The 23,325-nt window shown below is 42.2% G+C and overlaps 1 protein-coding gene and 1 long non-coding RNA gene across 11 annotated transcripts in view; one reads left to right on the top strand and one right to left on the bottom strand.

The window, feature by feature from the left end:
- LOC140408917 (uncharacterized) overlaps positions 1–19,703 on the top strand; it is a 59,128-nt gene extending 39,425 nt beyond the window's left edge. Inside the window, exon 2 of the long non-coding RNA XR_011940240.1 lies at positions 19,456–19,703. This is a non-coding gene — a long non-coding RNA (uncharacterized lncRNA). The remainder of the gene's footprint in view (positions 1–19,455) is intronic.
- The window catches only part of exoc1 (exocyst complex component 1), a 140,773-nt gene continuing 132,096 nt past the window's right edge, over positions 14,649–23,325 (bottom strand). For all 10 annotated transcript variants that reach the window (XM_072496797.1, XM_072496799.1, XM_072496800.1 and 7 more), the window contains 4 exons: positions 22,507–22,690; positions 22,222–22,421; positions 20,123–20,317; positions 14,649–17,771 (listed from right to left, as the gene is read on the bottom strand). In XM_072496797.1, coding sequence (XP_072352898.1) covers positions 17,619–17,771; positions 20,123–20,317; positions 22,222–22,421; positions 22,507–22,690 — 732 coding nt within the window. In that variant the 3' untranslated portion in view covers positions 14,649–17,618. The remainder of the gene's footprint in view (positions 17,772–20,122; positions 20,318–22,221; positions 22,422–22,506; positions 22,691–23,325) is intronic.

Below are 23,325 nucleotides of genomic sequence, written 5' to 3'. Positions count from 1 at the left end.
CAAGGGTGCATGCTTGCCCCAATGCTTCTGGGGAGGTTGTAGTTACTGCTGATATCCCTGCAGGGGCTGCAGCAGCTGCCGCTGGAGCAGTGGGTAACACAGGCTGAATTTGAGCAGCCGCAGTGTCATAGTTTGGTTATGCATACCGCCATCTATCTGAATGCAACCGTCAACTGTCTCGCGATATGTCCCAGCTGTGGCCCAATTTGGTAAAATCAGATTCAAAGCAGTAGAAATTTCAGGTTTAATACCTGCTATAAAAGCTGTCTTAATTGGATCTAAAGTGCTTGTGTCCCAAGTGTCAGTCTCATCTTGGAGTGTCATTCCTGAATGTTCTAACCAGACATGTAAAAATCTGTCTTCGCAATCCTGTATATCTTCAGTATATTTTTGAATGCAAGATGTGATTTTAGACCAATCGGTTTTCGGAGGGTGAAATTTTAATAGCCAATTTTTGACTGCTAGCAAACCAGCTTCTAAATTTTGCAAGTCATCTCCAAGGGCAAGTTCAACCTCTTCTCCAAGAGTTGCACTGTCACGAGTGCCTACCATAATAGACAGAATGTGTACTCCATCTAATGGGTGGAGATGATAACTGGATTGCAATCTGTGAAGTTGTTCTCACGTGGTCAAACCACCCCTTTTTGGGTGTTGAAGATCTTTAGACCACCTGTCAATTTTTTCAGGATCTGCGACCTCATGTACCAAATGGTGGACAAATATAGTTCTAGATATCCCATCATTTTCGCTTACTTCTTTGCTTCATATTTTAACCCGTTTGCGTTTTAAAGGGGCTAATCAAATTACTTTATTATTTTGCATTCTAGGAAAGCTTATTTCATCACTTCATCTGAATCAATCGGCAAATGAATTTTAGGTTTTGATTTAGTACTGGCACTTGTTCTTGGCTTTGGAACTGGAGCTGATTGTGCAACTTGGGTTGCTTGTTGAATTGGAGCTGTTTGAGGAACTGGAATTGAATTTGGAGGTGAAACTGGAGTTGGAACTGTGTTGCTCAGAGTATTTACTCCAGCATCAGAACTAACATTCACGTTTGTGCTTTGATTTAAATTATGAGCTGCATGACTGCCTGTCAAGATTTTGCAGTGTACTTTAAAATTGCTCACTTCACCTTCCAAAACACATCTTTCCTCGACTAACTGACAATTTTGACTTTTAATCTCATCAAATTCTTTTTGTAACTGTTGGTATTTGGACTCTGATTCAATATTGTTACGTTGTAGTTCTCCAATTTAAAATGATTGTTGTTGAACTTTAAAGGTTTCATTTTCCAATAATGTTCTAATTTGATCACATTGCTCAAGTCTAGCTTTTACATCTCTTCAACAACTGCGGCTAATTTGTCTTTAGTGGACTTAAGGTCATGATCACTTTTATTTTTAATGATTACCTCTTGCTGTCTGCGAAGCTGTGCCATTATTGCAACAGACCATTGTGCACGTTTTTCACCATTTAAGCGTGTGGTTTTTCCCCATGCCCTCTTGATATTATCTTTTTTTAAAAAATATATTTTTATTAAGAATTTTTCAAAAACAATATTTTCCACCTTACAAACAACCCCCCCCCCCCACCCCGTAACAAAGAAAAGAAAAAGAACTTGCGTGGCAAGACATGAACATGGAAAGTCAATAAAATACAGAACTTTGTACATTGGATTCTTCCCGTACATGTCAGTTCCCGGATCATTCATGTGCTTTCTTGCTCACATGCCCCCCCACAGGAACCCCCCCCCAAACGAACGATGTCCCCCTCCCCCTCTGGGTTGCTGTTGCTGCTGTCCGACCTTCATCTAATGCTCCGTGAGATGATCTAAGGACGGTTGCCACCGCCTGTAGAACCCCTGCGCAGACCCTCTCAAGGCAAACTTTATCCTTTCCAACTTGATAAACCCAGCCATATCATTTATCCACGCCTCCACGCTGGGGGGCTTCGCCTCCTTCCACATTAGCAAGATCCTTCGCCGGACTACTAGGGACGCAAAGGCCAGAATACCGGCCTCTTTCGCCTCCTGCACTCCCGGCTCGTCCACTACTCCAAATAGTGCTAGCCCCCAGCTTGGCTTGACCCGGACTTTCACCGCCTTAGATATTGTTCCTGCCAATCCCCTCCAGAACCCCTCCAGTGCCGGGCATGACCAAAACATATGGACATGGTTCGCCGGACTTCCTGAGCACCTCCCACATCTGTCCTCCACCCCCAAGAACCTACTCAGCCTCGCCCCCGTCATATGCGCTCTATGAACCACCTTAAATTGTATCAGGCTAAGCCTGGCACACGAGGAAGAGGAATTAACCCTACTTAGGGCATCAGCCCATAGCCCCTCCTCAATCTCCTCCCCCAAGTCCTCCTCCCATTTACCCTTCAGCTCCTCTACCAAAGCCTCCCCCTCTTCTTTCATCTCCTGGTATATCGCGACACCTTGCCCTCCCCGACCCATACGCCCGAGATCACCCTATCTTGAATCCCCTGTGCTGGGAGTAGCGGAAATTCCCTCACCTGCCGCCTCACAAACGCCCTCACTTGCATGTACCTGAAAGCGTTTCCCGGGGGTAGCCCAAACTTCTGTTCGGACCTGTTCATTGACGGGACTTTCTCCGCGTCCATGGCTGTCACTATCTCCGCTTCTCCCTCCACCCATGGCATCATTATCACATTTAAGAGCCTTCGCACATTAGTGTTTAACTGCCTACCCTTCACGAATCCCGTCTGGTCCTCGTGAATCACCCCCGGAACACAGTCCTCAATCCTCATGGCCAACATTTTTGCCAGCAACTTAGCATCTACATTAAGGAGCGAGATCGGTCTATATGACCCACATTGCAGTGGGTCCTTATCCCGCTTTAAGATCAAAGAGATCGTCGCCTCCGACATTGTCGGGGGCAGGGTCCCCCCCTCCCTTGATTCATTGACGGTCCTTACCAGCAACGGGGCTAACAGGTCTACATACTTCCTGTAGAACTCCACCGGGAACCCATCCGGCCCCGGGGCCTTCCCTGCCTGCATGCTCCCCAGTCCTTTAACCAGCTACCCCACCCCAATTGGCGCCCTCAGACCAGCCACCTCCTGCACCTCCACCCTTGGGAACCTCAACTGATCCAAGAATCACCGCATCCCCTCTATTCCCCCTAGGGGCTGGGACCTATACAGTTCCTCGTAAAAGGCCTTAAAAGCCTCATTCACTTTCCCAGCACTCCGCACCGTAGTTCCCCTGCCATCTTTGACTCCATCTATTTCCCTCGCTGCCATCCTCTTACGGAGCTGGTGTGCCAGCATCCGGCTCACCTTCTCCCCATATTCATATATCGCCCCCTGTGCCTTCCTCCACTGTGCCTCTGCCTTCCCTGTGGTCAACAGGTCGAACTCCGTCTGGAGACTTCGTCTCTCCCTGAGTAGTCCCTCATCCGGAACCTCTGCATAGCTCCTGTCCACCCTTAAAACCTCCCCCACTAACCTCTCCCTTTCCCTGCCCTCTCTCTTCACCCTGTGAGCCCTGATGGAGATTAACTCTCCCCTGACCACCGCCTCCCATACTACTCCCACCTGCACCTCCCCCGTTGTCGTTAGCCTCCAGATATCTTTCAATACACCCCGCACCCTCCCTCGTCTGCCAGCATTCCCACATCCAACCTCCACAACGGGCGTTGGTCCCTCTCCTCCCCCAGCTCCACCTCCACCCAGTGCGGGGCATGGTCTGAAATGGCTATGGCTGAATACTCCGTTCCCTCCACTTTCGGGATCAGTGCCCTGCCCAAAACAAAAAAATCTATCCGGGAGTAGGCCTTATGTACGTGGGAGAAAAAAGAAAATTCTTTGGCCAAAGGTCTGGCAAATCTCCACGGATCTACTCCCCCCATCTGATCCATAAACCCCCTAAGCACCTTGGCCGCAGCTGGCCTCCTCCCCGTCCTAGTTCTGGAACGATCTAATGCTGGGTCCAGCACCTTGTTAAAATCCCCACCCATTATCAAGCTCCCTACCTCCAGGTCCGGAATACGCCCCAACATCCGTTTCAGGAATCCAGCATCGTCCCAGTTTGGGGCATATACATTCACCAGTACCACCTCCGTCCCCTGCAACCTACCACTCACCATCACGTATCGGCCTCCCTTGTCCGCTACTATGTTCTTGGGCTCAAATGACACCCGCTTTCCCACCAGTATTGCCACCCCTCTATTCTTCGCATCCAGCCCTGAATGGAACACCTGTCCCACCCATCCCTTCCTTAACCTGACCTGATCTGCTGCCTTCAGATGTGTCGCCTGAAGCATGACCATGTCTGCCTTCAGTCCCTTTAGGTGCATGAACACTCGGGCCCTCTTAACCGGCCCATTTAGGCCTCTCACATTCCACGTGATCAGCCGGATTGGGGGGTTACCCACCGCCCGCCCCCCCCCCCCCCCCCCCCCCGCCGACTAGCCATCTCCTATCTTAGGCCAGTCCCGTGCTCGCGCCTCCCACTCCCTCCAGTCCCCCAGGTGGGGAACCCCCGCCCCGACCAACTCTTCCATTTTCAGTTCCCCCTCGGACAGTGCAGCAGCACCCCTAGAATCCCCCCCCCCCCCCCCCGCTAGATCCACATCTAGCACTTTTGCTCCCCCCATATTACTTCCGTGAGTCTGCTGACCCCGGCTTCCCCCGCCTTCCCGTTGATCTCCCCCGTGTGGGAGTCTCTCCTCCTCCTTACCTTCCTCCACCCCCCCATCCCCCTTTTGGCGCGGGAAAAAGCCCCAGCTTTCCTGAACCAGCCCCGCCCCCTGTGGCGCAGCTCCTGTTGCGGCCATCATCCCAGTTCCCTCATCCCCGAGTCTCACCTCCCTCCAGGACCGACGCCCACATTCCCCATCATCATCATTTTGTCTACAGAAAGGAAAAAAGGAAATTTTAGGAATTTTAACCAGAACTCTACCCACATCCCCATCCATCATCCCACCCACAAAATATTCTTTACCCATATTTACAACCCCATATACAACCACATCCCCTCAGTTCAAGTCCAGTTTTTCCATCTGTATAAAGGTCCAAGCCTCTTCTGGCGTTTCAAAATAATGGTGTCTGTCCTGCTAAGTGACCCACAGTCGCGCAGGCTGCAGCATGCCGAACCGGACTCTTTTTCTATGCAGCACCGCCTTGGTCTGGTTGAAGCCAGCTCTCCTCTTTGCCACCTCCGCGCTCCAATCCTGGTTTACTCGGATCACCGCGTTCTCCCATCTGCTGCTCCGCACCTTCTTGGCCCATCTCAGCACACTTTCTTTATCCACAAAGCGATGGAACCTTGCCACTATCGCCAATGGTGGCTCATCTGCCTTGGGTCTCCTCGCCAAGACCCGGTGAGCCCCTTCCAGCTCCAGGGGGGTCGGAGAGGCCTCCGCACCCATCAGCGAATGGAGCATCGTGCTCAAATACGCCCCAGCATCAGCTCCCTCCACTCCTTCAGGAAGACCCAGAATCCGGAGGTTCTTCCTCCTCGACCTGTTCTCCAGGACCTCAATTCTCTCGGGCCACCTCCTGTGCACCGCCTTGTGCACCTCCATTTTTACCGCCAGGCCCTGGATATCGTCCTCGTTGGTATTCACCGTATCGTTCACCTCACGAAGCTCCACCGCCTGGGTCGTCTGGGTCTCCTTCAGCCCTTCGATCGCCAACAGCATCGGCGGCAGCACCTCCATGCATCTCATGAAGAACTCCTGCTGGTCTGGCCCCCATGCTGTTTGCACTCCGCCCTCCGCCATCTTGCCTTCTTTTCCCTGTTTTGTTCTCTGCTCCATGGCCTCTTTCCTCGTTGCTCCACCGCTGCTCCCTGCCAAATATTGTGGGGGGGGGGGGGGGGGGGGACCTCACTGCTCCTTCCCACATGGGATCAGTCAAAAGAAAAACTCCGTTGGGGCTCCTCTGGTGAGCCCGAAAGTCCGTTTTCGCGGGAGCTCCGCATCGCCGCAACCGAAAGTCCCTCTTGATTTTATCAATCAAATTCAATTTTTCTTGAAACTTCAGACAGTCCAAATTGTCGACGAATCAAAGATCCAAGATCACCCAATGTATCATCAACAGACACATCCGGTACAGCGCGACCTCCCTTGGAAGTTGTGGGAAGTAGTTCTCTACCATTTGAAGGTTCTGAATCTATTTTAGGATTCATTTCCGCCATAAACTCAACCTTACACACAATCTTTTGGTCGTCAACTATGTGTAATCTGTGTGCACTACTGCAACTATTCTTTCAGTCCCGTCGTAGCTCCCGATGGAATTAACACAGTCTATAAAAAGGTCCTTTCCAGGGGTCGAAGCACTGCTTGATGCGGCTTTAAGACTTTTAATGGGTGAAAAAGTTGTTTCTTACCCCAGTCTAGCCGTTTTTATTTGGGTCTTCTGTCCTTCTGGGCTTCCATTAGCGGTACTATCGTTCGTCTTCCGACGTCCTCCGATTCTCCCCGATCATCTCCGACTTGTTCCGAAGGTTTCCGAACCTCTCCGAAATCGTCCGATTTTGTCTCAGCGCTCCAGATGATCCGGATAAAGATGGCTGTACGGACCTTCACGGTTATAGGAAATCATATCAGTCTTTAGCCATCTATCTACACCTCTAAGTCATCCTAATTGGTTTGGGTTAGAATCAAATGAGTTTGATTTGACGGTTAGCTGTCAATCTTTAATGTGCAACATTAGCTTTAAATGTTTCATGTCTGAATACTTGTGCATGTTATGGATTGCAATTTTGTGCTGTTATCACGACCAGTTTAAACTGGACGTCTGCTGACTTAGCTGTTAGCCACATTACAGACAATAGCGCCTTAATGTTGCTATGGTGCCTGCCCTGTCCTTGGATTGATATCTGGTACGGCTTGTGTTTTAATATCACACTGTCTTGCAAATGTATTTGCTAGAACAATGGAGCTCAATAAAAGTGAATTATGCTGTGTCATGCTTTTTGTGTCTCTATTGAAGCTATATGTTTTGAGGTGACCTGAGGTTATGAGTGAATTTAAAAGGGATATTTAAAACCGGGGCTTAATATTTTACGCTAAATAGCATCTGTTACCTATCAGGTGTATTAGAAAATAGTTGGTTTTCTACACCCCCCCCCCCCCCCAAAAAAAATTACAGGTTTTAGCTTTTAACTTTAAATCAGTGATGGAATGATTTATGGACTCTTCTGTCCTTTGTAAACGTGATCGAAACATATAACGCTCAGAAATACAATTCTTTCTAGGGGCACAATGTGCATCAAATCTTCGAATTACTTTGTTCAAATTTTTACTATCTTCATCGTTTGCAAATTTAAACGTATTAAACACAGCAATTGCTTTCGGGCCCTGCCGATGTTAGGAGCATCACTACCTTACGCAAATCTGATTTATCTCCTAAATTTACTGCAGTAAGAAAGATTAAATTGTTGTTTAAACACACGCCAGTGATGTCCACATTACCATGAAATCTGAGACTCATTGGTGACTTCGACTCCATGCTGTTAATTCTGGCAGTCTGCAAAATCTTCAAATCTCTGTGAACCTTGTGGCAGGCTGTTAGGTTTTGTTTTCAGTGTTTAATACCATCCAACCCTGGTACCATGTAATGTTTTTGTCGGATGGCCTGATTTATATTACAAGAAAGCTTGTAGCTAAAGCTATAAACTATTTATTAACATCAACTGTGGGTAAACTATATACAAAACAGATGACTATCAGTATGAACATGAACAAGCAACCTCTTTCTCCAGTTGCCTCCAGCCACTCTGAGGGGTCACAACTAATATATATTAGTATATATTCACTTATATACTAATGCGACACCTAGTGGTCAGTTGGTAAATTACAAACCCAGGTTACCTTGGATTGTCGTAAACACACATAAACCACAACTTATTAATAAGCACTGAAAAACCACAGGCAAAACCCTAGTTTTGCCCCAAACCATACTCAACTCCAACTCTCTCAGGATTTACCCTTAAAATATCATTAAACCTCAGTCCCAACATCCCTCGGATCTGGCTGATAACTTCCAACTCACCACATGGTTAGTCCTTCCGGTGCGAGCTGTAGGTCCACGAATCAGGTTGCCTGTTCCTGATCTTCCTTGGTGACGCCGTCTCAAACCTTCAGGCTAATAATACCACAATATGGCTTAAAATACTTACAATTCCCAAATAGCTGCTTCTTTCCATTGTTGAAAGTAGGCCTGAATCAAAGTAACCGGCCCTGACCCCTCCTTCCGACTGCAAACCCAAGTCTTGCCTTTTTTTTATTACAGCCCAATTAAAGAAACTGGGAGACCATCAGCCTGGTTTCCCAGTTTCTTTAATTGGGCTGTTTGATGGAACTGTTCTTTGTCTTTCTGATGATAACCCGGCATCTTTACAGCGTATTGATTTGGTTTTTTTTTCTTTGTATATGGGAAGTGGGTGTCGCTGGCTGGGCCAGCAAATATTGCCCATCTCTCATCATTTTGTTGTGGATCTGGAGTCACATGTAGGCCAGGCCGGGTAAGGATGACATATTTCCTTCTGTAAAGGACATTAGTGATGGGTTTTTACGACAATTGACAATGGTTTCATGGTCATCATTAGACTTTTAATTCCAGATTTTTTATTGAATTCAAATTCCACCATCTGTCCCGGCGGTATTCAAACTCAGGCCCCCAGAGCATTACCCCAGGTCTCTGAATTACTAGTCCAGAGACAATACCATTACACCACTGCCTCCCGATTGACATGCCTTGAGGTTTAACCCCTAACAGTACAATCTGCCTGTGTGAGTTGAGGGTTGACCTGTTTATTTGCAGTGTTTATGTCCATGGATTTGGGGGTTTTATATTTAATAAAAGTCCAATTGAGGAGCTAGAGGAGGATTTTGAGTTGCCGGGTGTGAACAGATTTCGGTACCTGCAGGTACGGGACTTTGTCCCGAGACAGGTTCCAAGCTTCCCTCGCCTCCCTCTAAGGGGACTTTAGGAGAAGGTGATGTCAAAAACAGGGGTTGGGGAGGGGAGGATCTCAGAAATATATAAGGAATTGATGGAGTGGGAAGGGGTCCCAACCGGGGAGGTGAAGAGGAAGTGGGAAGATGAGTGGGGGGGGGGGGGGGGGGGGTAGGGGGAGTTGGAAGTCGGGCTATGGGAGAAGGCCCTGAAAAGAGTCAACACATACTCATCGTGTGCCAGGCTCAGCCTGATCCAGTTCAAGGTGGTCATATGACTGTGGCCCGGATGAGTAGATTTTTTGAGGAGGTGGAGGATAGGTGTGGGAGGTGCGGGGGAAGTCTGGCGAATCATGTACATATGTTCTGGGGCGTGTCCGATGCGGAGGGGATTCTGGCAGGGATTCTCAGCTGTCATGTCAGAGGTCCTGGAAGGGAGGGTGACTCCGAGTCCAGAGGTGGCAATATTTGGAGTGTCGGAAGATCTGGGAGCCCAGCGGGGGAGAAAGGCCGACGTTTTGGCCTTTGCTTTCCTGATGGCCCAGAGACGGATTTTGCTGGGATGGAGGGACTCGGAGCCTCCAAAGTCGGGGGTGTAGGTCAGTGGCGTGGCAGGGTTTCTCATGCTAAAGATTAAGTTCGCCTTACGGGGTTCATTACAGGGGTTCGCTTGGAGGTGGCAGCCATTCTTCGACTTCGTTAAGGAAAACTGACCGTCAGCAGAAGGGTGGAGGAAGAATGGGGTGGGGGTGGCATGGAAGTGGAGAATAAGGGCATGGAATCCAATATATGGGTAGCTCGAAGTTCGGGCGGTGGGAAGTTGGGTATGTTACTGTGGGGTTTTTGCGTGTGTCGGACTGCTCTGCTATTTAGAATGTTGATATATTAAAATGTTAAAATTATAAATGCCTCAATAAAATATTTTCTAAAAAAAAACTCCAGTTGGGGAGGGTTCCGACCCTACACCCTTTGTTCAAAAGAAGTGGAAAAGGAGAAGCCTGGCAATTACAAACCAATCAGTTTAACGCCGGCAATATGGATGCTTTGAGAAATAATAATCCAGGAGAAAATTAACAGCCACTTGGACAAGCATGGACTAATAAAGGAGAGTCAGCAATAATTAAAGAGAAAATGATGTTTGATGAATTTGATTTTAATTTTTTGATGAGGCAACAAGAGGGTGGATGAGACGTGCAAATGGGTTTCAAAAAGACATTTGATAAAGTACCGCTTTAATAGGCTTTTGAACAAAATTGAAACCCATGGTATGAAAAGGTCAATAACAGCATGGGTACAAAATTAGCTGAAGTTTGGAATGTAGAGCAGTCTGGTGAATGGTTGATTTTGGACTGAAGATAAGTATACAAAGGCGTTCCCAAGGTTTAGAACTCTGGGCAACCACCTTAGGAAGGACAAGAGGCATTGGGAATACAGAAGAGAAATTGCAAAATAATCCAGGTGGGAGCAATTCAATTCCAAAAATTGGAAGCAGTTCAGAGAAGCCTTACTAGACTACTAGATGAGAGGATTATTTTATGAGGAAAGGTTGGACAGGTTGGCTTATATCCGCTGGAGTTCAGAAGGCAAGAGGCAGCATGACTGAGTGTAGAAGCCAACTATTTTCTAATACACCCGATAGGTAAAGATTAGCTATTTAGCGTAAATATTAAGCCCCAGTCTTTCTAAATACCCATTTTAAATTCACTCATAACCTCAGGTCATTTCAAAACATACAGCTTCACGAGAACAGCATCACACAGCATAATTTCATCATAGATTAAAACAGAACATTTGCAAGACAGTTTGACACTTTTCTTGTGCTGTCGGATCAAGGACATAGCAATGCCACAGTAATATGAAGGCACCATTGTTCATAATGGTGATAACAGCTAAGTCAACAGAAGACCAGTTTAAGCTGGTCACGATAACAGCACAATACCGCATTTCATAACATGCACAAGCATTCAGACATGAAACAATTAAAACTAATGTTGCACATTGAAGATTGACAGCTAACCATCAAATCAAACTCATTTGATTCTCACCCAAATCAATTAGGATCACATAGGGGTGTAGATAGATGGCTAAAGATTGATATGATTTAGTATTACCATGGGGGTCCGTATGGCCATTCTTATCCGGATCATTCTATACTTGGTCTGGGATGGCCACTTCCAACTAGGTACAGAGCAACTTGCAAAGACTGATGGGTAAAATGGACAAGCCAAGAGTCAGACAGGATCAGAGCCTGAAATGCATATTTGTCAGCAAATTCCAGACGGCATCGAAACTACGTCCCATTAGCATGTTAATCGGGCTGATTAGCAGGTGATGGCCCATCTCCCCCAACACAAAGGACTGGTACTCCAGCAACCGGGACAGTCCTAGACATTTCGGCGCCACTCACTGACCAAGGGAAACGCAAACAACGGGGTCAATGACCGCTTGGGACACGCCCAGCCATCCAAATCCCCGACCACTTATTGGTTAAGGAATCGAACGGAGTGATCAGTGATCACCCAATTAGTAAGGCCCAAATCGAAGGACCGCCCAAAAGAGTGCCAAAGCCCCCCCCCCCCCCCCCCCCGCGTATAAAGGAAGAGTTTGCCATATGTTCGCTCTCTTTTGTCCTTGGTACCCCGGTCACGGTCCTCACCAACTGCAGCAACACCAGAAGCAAGTTCGAGTTCAACGCCCACTACCAGACGGATGAGCCCAGCTGAGCAGCAGTTACCGCTTCGAACCCAAGAGATCCAGAATTGAACAGCGGCCACTGTTTCCTGACCTAAACCGGGTGCCCGAAGTTAAGTACAGATTGTCTTAGCTAATAGGTGTAGTTGACTAGTGTTTATGTTGCATGACTGATTGTATGTAAATAAAGTACCCTTGAACTAACTAACTGGTGTTTGGCTCTTTGATCGATAGCCGGTTGAAACTTGTGGTGGCATCATTCGATACCTGACGACTCTAAGCATTCGGACATAGACAATATAGAAAGAAGGCAAATCCACTGATTGCCCTAATTGGAACAGAGCCACAGAAAAGACCAAGTAGTAGAGATAAATCGACAACAATCTAAACTATTCTCTATCTCTATACTTGCACTTTTCCACTCTAACTCTTGAAGTAAATGCAAGCTGTTTGCCGTAAGCAAGAAACCATTTCTGTATTATTTTAAAAGTTAAATTGTGTACAATTTGCTTCTCTTTAAGTCCTTTTTGCTAGACGGACTTATTAGAGAATAAGATTTAACTGATTCTCAATTGTAATCAAATAGAGGCAATAAACGATTCTGATTTGCATCCGAGAAGTTTTGACTCCAATTTCTACTGCGTTTTAGTGTTCGCAAGTGCCACTAGATCCGCATGGTAGATCTCTTCATTGGACATATAAGATGCTGAGGGGTCTTGACAGATGATGGGAGAGGATGTTTCTTCTTGTGGGAGAATCAAGAATTAGGGGTCATTGTGTTAAAAAAAAAAGTGGTTGCTCATTTACAACAGAGATGAGAAAAACATTTTTCTCTCAGTGGGTCATGAGTCTTTGGAACTCTATTTCTCAAAAGGTGGTGGTAGCAGGATCTTTGAATATTCTTAAGGCAGAACTAGATAGATTCTTGATCAGCAAGGGAGTGAAAAGTTACTCGGAGGGCAGGTGGGAATGTGGAGTTGAGATCAGTCATGATCTAATTTAAAAGCGGAGCAAGGTCAGGGAGCTGAGTGGCCTATTCCTGTTCCTAATTTGTATATAGCATTTGAAAATAAATGGATAAATACATGAAGAAAACATTTCATAGACATAGGGAGAGTGTGTGTGTGTGTGTGTGGTGGTGGTGGTGGGGGGACGACGACTAACTAGATTGCTCTTCGAAAGAGCCAGCGGGAACCTAAAGAGCCAAATGGCCTCCTTTTGTGCTGCACTCTTCTATAATTCTAAACATCAATGATAGCCAGGCCATTAAATATGATCTTGAAAGGTTGAGTATGACGATAGCAGACTTGTATAGTCTGAGATAGCGCTCCCAACTTTGGCATCATCATCAAATGTCAATGATTAAACCTTGCAAGTTTGACTGAACTGGTTGTGCATTTGTCCTGACCTGATGTGATGTTTAAGTCATAGAAGTCCATTCAGTTGTATTCATGTTTTTCTTTCCAGTTTAAAACAACTGAAAGACTTAGGTCAATTGCTTTAAAGGACTGTTAAGAGTGAAGCATATTTGGGTGGAACTTGAATCATAGGTCCAATTGGGTAAGGACTGTTTCCTTCCCTAAAAAATTAATGTCCAACAGTTCATGGTCAGTTTTACCAGCTTTTTATTTCCAGATGTTTAAACTGAATTCAAAATCTCAAACTTATGCTGGGGTTTGAGCTGATGCCCCCAGAACTATTCGTCCAGACCTCTGGATCACTATTCCAGTAACATAACCACAACACTACCACACCTCTGTGTAATACTGTACAGGGTCTTTGCTCTTTTGTGTGCTGAATACATTAGAAGTGGTAAGTGGATCACAACATTCCATTTCAAGTTACACTGAAAGCACCTGTCTCAAATTCTTAATAGTATGTATTCATTTCGCTTAACCACAATATGTGTTACAGCTATGTGTAACTATAAATGTGTTTTGAATATTAAAGTCAGAAATTTCAGAAAACACTCTCCTCTAGTCTGTAGTTCACCAGTAGTATGTCAGTCTCCAGATCAGAGGGTTGTGTTCAAATCACATTGGGATCATGGTTTCTCTACAAATGTAAGCCCATAGTTGTTTGGTAGTACAGAGCATGTATTGTTGAAAAAGGGAGGCATGCTATCAAAGTTTTTTGTGTTGCACTCATCAGACTAGCTCACAAAAAATTACCAACAGTAACATGGGAACAACAATTTATTCTGCATGAGAAGAGATGCTGATTTGTTGGCAAGTAGACTCTAATTGGTGGAGTCATTGCCATGGAGAATGCAGCATGGAACAGTTAACTGCCCAGCTTTGTTCAAATTCAAATTGGGCAAGTTAATTCTGATTGCTTAAAGCATTGCCATGCGGAATGAACCAGTCAATTACTGTACCCTAAGCTTTTGTTTAGTTACTATTAGTTCAATACTATTATCATAAACTGGTATGCAATTGCCCACTAGTATCAACACTTAACTCTGCACAATAAACATCAAATCATCAGCAAGCATTAGAAAGCAGAATAAATATTTATGTCCAAACTAAAAGTAATTAACTGCAAGTTGGAAACAAGCAGAAAATTCTGGAAAAGCTCATGATCAGTCAGCATATGTCGAGAGGCCAGATATGTGGATATTTCAGTTCTGACAAGGACTTCTATCTGAAAAGTTAACTTATCTGTGTTATTTCCACAGATGCTGGTTACCCTGCTGAATATTTTCAGAATTTTCTACTTCAAATATGTCTCTCTTGTGCACAAATGTATTAAGAACTATGGAGTAAAGCACAGGTTAAAGATAACACAAATGGGGCAGCACGGTGGCGCAGTGGTAGCACTGCAGTCTCACGGCGCCGAGGTCCCAGGTTCGATTCCGGCTCTGGGTCACTGTCCATGTGGAGTTTGCACATTCTCCCCGTGTTTGCGTGGGTTTCGCCCCCACAACCCAAAGATGTGCAAGGTAGGTTGATTGAACACACTAAATTGCCCCTTAATTGGAAAAAATGAATTGGGTACTCTAAATTTAAAAAAAAGATAACACAAATAGGAAGTGTACTTTCTTTTATTGATAGTGTTTTAAATGCAGCGATACATTGTTATGAGGCAATCAACACTTCATCAGTTTCTTCATAGAATTTTACTGTTGACAAGGCAAATTGACAGATCCCTGTTGTAAACATTGGCAACATGATCCAAGTCAGAAAGTAAAATAAGATATCAATAGTAATCTCTCGAGCTCAAACAGGGATTCTGCACCAACAGTGATTTTCTAGAGTAATACTGAAAACATTTAAAATGTGTTTTATGCCTTTAAGCATCCTCAACATTACCAGTAGGTACTTGAAGTGACAGAACTTTACACACCTTAGTGAATGTAAATATCTGATATTCTTTTCAATGTTAATAAGCTTAATTACATTGAGTCTTAATGCAAATGAGCATAGAGATTTTCAGAAAGGTATTTGGTTTCAATACATCAAACAGATAGGAGTTAATTGAAATACATAAATCTTCCTTTACCAGCGCTAAATAACCATGCAATTCCATTCAAATGCTTGTGAAACAATGGTGCTACCTGCATACAAAATGCATATCAAGTTATTTTAAGTTAATGAGATGAAAAATCACTTCAGCATTCATCAGGATTTACATCCTGTACTGAAATATTTTTCCATCACCTTAACCCTCCAAAGATAGATTTATGATACTGAAATGCAATTCCATAGTTTAGGAATTTAATTTACGATTTAGCAGACATGTTTGTTATATTTCAGTACTAAAAGGGAGTTGCTCAATTATAACAACTGTACTGAAATACTGAGTACTGCCTGCTACAAGAATCATTATTTCAGTCTGTTTATTATAAGGAACTCACTTTTTAGAATACTGTTCACATTGAATTATGCACTACTACAGCTAATCTCTTTAGGTATTTTAAAGTCCAATTCCCTCTACTTTCACAATAATAACATTTCTTTCAGTAAATTTGTACAGTCATGATTAGTGTTTATAAAGTGTTAATGCACTTACTACCACATACACCACAAAATAACCTAAATGTTAGATAAATATTAGTCAAAAAGAGTATCTTCACAATCTTTATATTTTGGGAATATCAAAGTTGGGAGCTTGCAGACAATCTTGTGTGAATACATCCGTGCTTTCTGCATTTCTAGTGTTAAATAATTTTGATTTTCTAGAGTAGTTTGCACTGCATTGTAAAATAAATGTCTTGCTCTATTCAAGTTAGTGGGAATTCTGAAGGAGTGCTATGCCTTAATTTTCTGCCATTCTAGATTGCATTCCGTATTCTAAATTTATTTTCTGTGGATTGTATTTACTGAAGAATTTCCATAAGTATTCCAAAATCTACGTTTATGTACTCCTGATTAAATATTTCAACAAGGACGTTTCTTGGGAAAAGTAGAGTACTTCACAAAATCTAGTTTTGATTTGCCTTTGGTATATGTTAAATTTTCGCTCTCTGAACTGGTGCACATTAATATATTTTTCCTCATACACTTGAGTAAAAGGTAAATTGGTATGTGTCTTTTACATTTTTGTTGCATGCTGAATGAAACAACATGCTAGACATTAAGTGAGATGATGTTGCAATGTGGGCTAAAGTTTTCAACATGACTGACCCAAAGAAATTAAAAAATATAGATGCAAAATTTTTACCATAAAGTTACAGCTCGGTTCAGTGCACAAGATAAACATTTTGTGAGAATGCCTAACTGTATTTAATGGCATTATCCTGTAGGCTAATTAATTGCTTTCATTGAAAAGTCAAGTATCTATTAGCTGTCAAGAACAAAATTAATTATTCCATTTGTTTCATATTTTATAATCCCATAAAACCTTTTGAATCAGGACAATGGAGATCAAGAAAAAAACACTGCATGATATGAAAGATGATTCAGGAAGGGAAACAATGCAGTTCATCTGATTTTCAACAAGTGACATTAATTATCTGAAGCAACAACATTTTTCATGAGGAGACTGCTACTGAATCTTCAATTTATCTCTTGATTCCCTTTATTTGGACTTAGAAATGATGGCAATATTTGAAAATATTAAATCAAAACGTAGAATATTAATTTTCAGTCTATGGAAGTGCTTGGAGTTGCAATAACCAAGATGGATATAAAAGCAACTTCAACAATCTTGGTCCGGTTTACAGTTTACTTATAATTTAAAATAGTTTTAGTTCACAGAAAATAGAATAATCTAATCAATGGAAATTGCACAAAGAAATAATTTAGCGCAAACATACAAGTTAGTTTTGCGATAATTTGAATTAAGCAATTTTGAATTAATAGCAGACTTTATATTCTTAGTGGTCGATATGTGAAGATCAGCAAAGATTTTTGTATTATGCTAAAATATGGTAACCATTTTCATTGGAAAAGATGGTCACGCTATGGATATTGAGAAGTGGTTTCACTTTGTAAAAAAACCTCCTTCAAGAAAGGAAGACTCAGTAATTTTTCAACATCTATGAATCTTTCCACAAAACTCAACCACGATAGACATAAATGGACATAGATTTCCCCATAGTTCAGAAATGGTAATTAAATATTTAATATCAAGATGCTGCTGGATGTTTAGAGCCAAAAGCTGTATTTTTTTTTCAAAGAATACTATCAATCTATATAGCTACAAGTACAAAATTGCTTGTATGTTGCATCAAAACTTTTTAACCTGAAATTCTTCCGTCATATGAAGTAACAAGTTAGCTCCTTGTATTTGCTTCCTTAATTGAACATACTATTAGATGTACATGTAAGTTAGTTAAAAGACAGCGTCAGAAGAACTAACTGCTTTTCAGCTTTGGACTGCTGAGGTGAGTACTTATTTTTCTATGTACAAATATTAAGCCAGCATTAAATGTCAATTCCTTCCACAAGGAACTTTTCCAGTTTTTAGCAACAAACATTTTGTAAAGATTGCACAGGACACACCTAAAAGGGTGCCGATTCCTTGTTACTGTTACTGTTCTAACCACAATATTTTTCAATGAGATTGAGCAATACTAGAGAAATACTCTAGGATGTCCTGAATAGTGAACTCCATAGTAATTCCAGAGCCAGGATAACAGCGACCTATCAGACCCTCAAAGTGCTTATACTGACGAATGAACTCATCCTGCATGGAATGCCACATAACCTTTGAGAAAAGAAATGTCAGAATTAACAATCAAAAAATATTTGCACAAGGGGAAATCTAGTGTTACCAATATATTACTCGCAAAACTATTCTCCATATTCCAAAATATGGATTTTTTAAAATAAAAATTTGTTTTTGGTTTATAGTTTTATAATAAAGAAAGGTTATTTTATCTTCATTCACCCACTCCATCTCTCCATATACTCATCCTACTTAGACGGAGGGAAGAATAAAACACAAAAAAACCTCTACTGGTGCCAATGCCCCATGAATGAAACACCTGTCTCCCATACCACTTTTTCACCCAATGCCTATGTCTATGTATTTACGTATGCCCTATTTTTTTTTCATGTATGCAATGATCTTTCTGGACTTTACGTAGGACAATACTTTTCACTGTACATCGGTACATGTGACAATAAACAAATCCAATCATTCACGCATTCAACTCGGTGGTCTGTTCAACCCCATTCCAATTTAGTATGGCTCAGGCAGTAATCCAGACATTATCAGAATCTTATTTGTAATTGCTTGATAGTACAGAATCAGAGTATTGCTGATGCCCTGCAATGTTTTCACCTCTGACTGCAGCTCAACAACTCTTAGCTGAAATTCTCCCAGATGGAGACAATGCAGATGTGTTTCTCTGGGATCGCAATGCACTCCACAAACACCCATGTGGTGTATCTGCGACACCTACCCTAGCTGTGAACATAAGAACATAAGAACTAGGAGCAGGAGTAGGCTATCTGGACCCTCGAGCCTGCTCCGCCATTCGATGAGATCATGGCTGATCTTTTGTGGACTCAGCTCCACTTTCCGGCCCGAACACCATAACCCTTAATCCTTTTATCCTTCAAAAAACTATCTATCTTTACCTTAAAAACATTTAATGAAGGAGCCTCAACTGCTTCACTGGGCAAGGAATTCCATAGATTCACAACCCTTTGGGTGAAGAAGTTCCTCCTAAGCTCAGTCCTAAATCTACTTCCCCTTATTTTGAGGCTACGTCTGTGGCCCAGACATCCCTATCAAGCTTTGCTTTATTTATTTACAGTTTACATAAGTAAGCAAATTAGCTCATGTTTTAAAATAATGTATTGATCCAACTGATAGTTAAACGCTAATCCCAAATATTGAAGACAAAAAGCAGAGCCTCCTTCCCATGCACTGAAACCCCACTTTCACCAAAATCGCAACTTTTACACTGTTTATAATGACCACTCCGTGTCTTAACAAATGCGGTTTACTTTCTACACCTTTTCAAGTTATCTTCAAACTACTCGTGCTCAACACTTTGCTCACAGTAGTTAAGGCTATCACTTAATAGTCCTGATTGGACTATTAACTGCTACCGGTTTGAGATTCACCCACAACTTACTGGAGAGTTTCATTCTCACCATATTTTCAACTTATTTACAATGTTTATACTATTTTGGATTGAACCAATTATACACACTGTTTAAGATGCAACTTGTTTATGACCACTTTGTACAGTAACAAATATTTTTCCCTTTCTGCTGATAACTGGCAAATAACATGCATGGCACAAGAGCCAGGCAATCATTAGCTCCAAAAAGAGAAAGTCTAACCAGCTCTCCTTGACAGTCAACAGCATGACCATCATCAAATTCTCCACTACCAGTACTACTTGTGACAATAAAGATTATTATTCTTATCCTAGGCATCACCATTGAGTCAAAACAACTGGAGCAGATACAGATAAGGTGACTCCAAAAGCAGGTCAAGAGCCTGGATGTTGTGGGGTGAGTAGCTTGATGCCTTACCCTCCAAAGCCTTTCCACCACCTACAAGCCACAAAGCTAGAGTCTAATGAATACAACCTACTTGCCTCAATCGGTGCATCTCTGAAAACACTCAAGAAGCTTGTTACCATTCAGGACAAATAAAACGGTTTTGACTGACACACCACCCGTAAAATCTCTTCATGACTGGCACACTGTAGTCACCATCTACAAGGCGTCCTGCAGCAACTTGAAACGGCTTCTTTGACAGCAGTTCTTAAACCCAGGACCTCCGCTATCTAGAAGGTCAAGGGCAGTAGCCACATGTAAATACCACAATCTCAAACATCACCTCCAAGTCACACACCATCTGACTTGGAAATATATCGCCACTAGTTGCTGGGTCAAATTCTTGGAACTTCCTACCTAACAATACTATGCAAGCACCATCAAAGGGATGGCAGAGTTTCAAGAGGGCAGCTGACTGCTACCTTCAAAGGTGTTTAGAAATTACCAATAGTTGCTAGTTGGCCCACATACATGAATGTATTTTTAAAAAGTTAAGCTGAGCCAGAATTTAATTTTCAACATTCCATTGACACCCACCTGCAGCAAGTTTTCCTCCTCACAGAGATGCTTGTCCACCTTTTTGTACAAGTTGTCCAGTCCTTTTTTCACTTCCTTTCCAGGATATTCTTTAATTACCTTTCGCAGTTCTTGCTTGTTGAAGGCGAGCTGATAGCTCACTTCATCTTCCCTGATACCCTGAGCCACACGAGCTTCAATTCCTTCAAAGAAATGCTGCATTCACAAGAAACTAATTAATAGTAACAGCATCACATATTATAAAGCTTTAGTTGACTCAATGTCCATAGGATTTTCATGACAAACTTAATCCACAACAAATGTGATTTCAACAAGTACACCTCAACAAACTGAAGCATGATCATCAGTCTCGTAGCTCTCTCTAGTTTTTCCTTGGCTAGCATTTTTGTTGTGATTTGATTTCCTACAATATGCTAACAAAAATATGATTGATTTCCTACAGTTTCTTTTAATTCCAGTCAGATTTCAAACATAGCTACATAAAATACCGTTTACATGTTAGACTCTACCTACACTAAGTTTTTCAGTGACTGCAAATTTCATTAATATCCCAACATATTGTCATACAGGTAAATCTAGAATTTACAAAATACCAATTTAACGGAATTGCCAGTTTTATGGACATGCTTGCCTGTTTGGGGTCAGTGTTATTTTGGTATTGTTCATTAACCAGCTGCCACAAGGTGCACAGAAGTAACGTAAATCAACATTTCCACTCTCTGCTTCTTGCCTTCTCCTTTTGCTCCCCTCCTAATTAATTTATTCTGCAGCCATTTAAACTCCTACAGCATTTTAGGGTTGACAAATGTTCATTATTTTAGATTGTCCTGCCACATTAAACATATGCTACAGAGGTTATTTCTTGACATTTAACTCCAAACCCTCTGATAGCAAACACGAGCAGCACAGTTTACCATTTGTTTCGGGGCAGAGGCATTGTTTGTCACTGACAGCACTGTGAATTTGCACCATAATTCAAAAAGGGTAAACTCCCAAGGACTGGCAGTTCAAGCTGCATTTAAACTAACGTACAAGTAAGCCAGTGAAGTTTTAAGGAAAATGTTTTTTAAGGAATGAACTTGGCTCTGACCCATTTCGTAAAAATGGGATTTACCGGAGTTCCACCTTTATAAATATGAAAGCTTTTTAAAAGCCGAATTTCAGTTTCATCATCATTTCCAGTTATATAATTTCTTTCAATTACTTCAAAAAAAAATATTCCCAGTGGTACTATTTATGTTTTTACCTGTTCTGAACAATTATGCCATTCATGTCAAACAATAACAATAGAAATTTAAATTACTTTTGCAAAATGAAGTCACTCTCACAATTTTTTAATCTTAAAAGCAGTTGGAGGTTATAAAGCTTTGTGTTGTTTCTTTAGAGAGGAATATTTCAAATAGTCATTTTGCCGTTATATATTTTTTGAAAAAGCATGGGGCTCCATGTTTGGAGTTATCACTAATAGTTTTCTAACATCCTGATATAACACTGCTTTACTTTAACTGGATAGCAAGCCTCTTCACGAGCCAAAGAATTGTGTGGTTCTTTATAATCCTGAAAGTTCCATATTATTTACATTTCCAGCAATCCTTTAAATAATGCCACATGGAACACGAAAAAACTTCAAGATAGGTTATTAAACATTATTGTATCTAGTCCAAGATTAATGTTTGAACAAAATGTTACTCTTATCCTTAGTTCCAACAATAACGACACTAGGTCGGCATGGTAGCACAGTGATTAACACTGTTGCTTCACAGCACCAGGGTCGATTCCCGACTTGGGTCACTGTCTGTTCGGAGTCTGCACGTTCTCCCTGTGTCTGCGTGGGTTTCCTCCGGGTGCTCCGGTTTCCTCCCACAAGTCCCGAAAGACGTGCTTGTTAGGTAATTTGGACATTCTGAATTCTCCCTCCGTGTACCCAAACAGGCGTCGGAGTGTGGAGACTAGGGGATTTTCACAGTAACTTCATTGCAGTGTTAATGTAAGCCTACTTGTAACAATAAAGATTATTATTATATTTCAAGAGCTCTTAGCACCTTCAAACTAAGGGCAAGATCAACGTTTTCTACTTGAGTGGAATAAAGAAAACTTACATTAAGTTTCTCAAGAGGTTGTCCCAGAGAGTATATTACATAAGACTGCAGATGTTCGGTATATTTGTGCTTGGCTTCTCTCCTTTCTGTTTCAAGGCATGCAATTTTAAGACGAGAGAGTGTTGAAAAAATGTGGTGAAAATTTTCCATCATCACAACATCTCGTGGAGTCTTCTGACTTTCATTAGCCACTTTTTCCACTGAGAATGGAATACACCATAAATAATCACCACAAATACAGATATTAAATCAGGGTATTCAGTTCACATTTCAACAGTCTCTCACCATTATTGTACACAGCACGAATTAGTTTGGTGTAGGCCTTATCCAGGTCCCCCCTTCGCTCAGCAATTCTGAAGATAGACTCTGCCAGTTCTGCAAATTCTTCAAACCCACTAACAAATGGTAGAATTCCAACTTTACTCTTCTTTGATATCTTCACTTCTTCCATCTGCTTAACTTGATTCAACTGAAAGATACAAATGGCAAGCTAATTCAGCTTTGTGTATTTACAGACAAAATTTGTAGATCAGACTGAAATCTACAACCTTCATAGGAACAGGAGCCATTCAGCCTGTTAAACCTCTCTGTGACCGGACAGTTCAAAGCCTTTTACATTCACTACCCCCATAACCCTTTATGCTATTGTTAATCAGAAATCTACCAATCTCTACTTTAAACATACACAATGACTAAGCTTCCTCATGAGGTAGAGGATTCAAAAGATTCATAACCTTCTGTGTAAAGCGATTTACCCTCATCTTGATTTTAAGTGGCATCCTCTTATTTTGAAATTGTGCCCCCAGTTCTAGGCTCCCCAACCAAAGGAAATACCTTACCTGCATCTACCCTGTCTATTTCTTTAAGTATTTTGTTGATTTCAATGAGATCACCTCTCAATCTTCGAAACTCTAGAGAATATAGGCCCTGTTTGGCCAATCTCTCATCATAAAACAATCCAGTGATCCCTGGAACAAGTCTGATGAACCTTCATTATTCATCAGCAATTACTTGAATTCCTTATCCATTTTAATAATCAGATCAGATACTGAGGCAAAACAAAAACTCATGAGAAATTCATATATACACTTGAGTAATGTATAC

Source organism: Scyliorhinus torazame, chromosome 3 (assembly GCF_047496885.1).
Source record: "Scyliorhinus torazame isolate Kashiwa2021f chromosome 3, sScyTor2.1, whole genome shotgun sequence".
In the NCBI taxonomy this organism is placed as follows: domain Eukaryota; kingdom Metazoa; phylum Chordata; class Chondrichthyes; order Carcharhiniformes; family Scyliorhinidae; genus Scyliorhinus; species Scyliorhinus torazame.
Note: the sequence above shows the minus strand (reverse complement) of the source record. Positions and strands in the feature narration are given on the sequence as shown.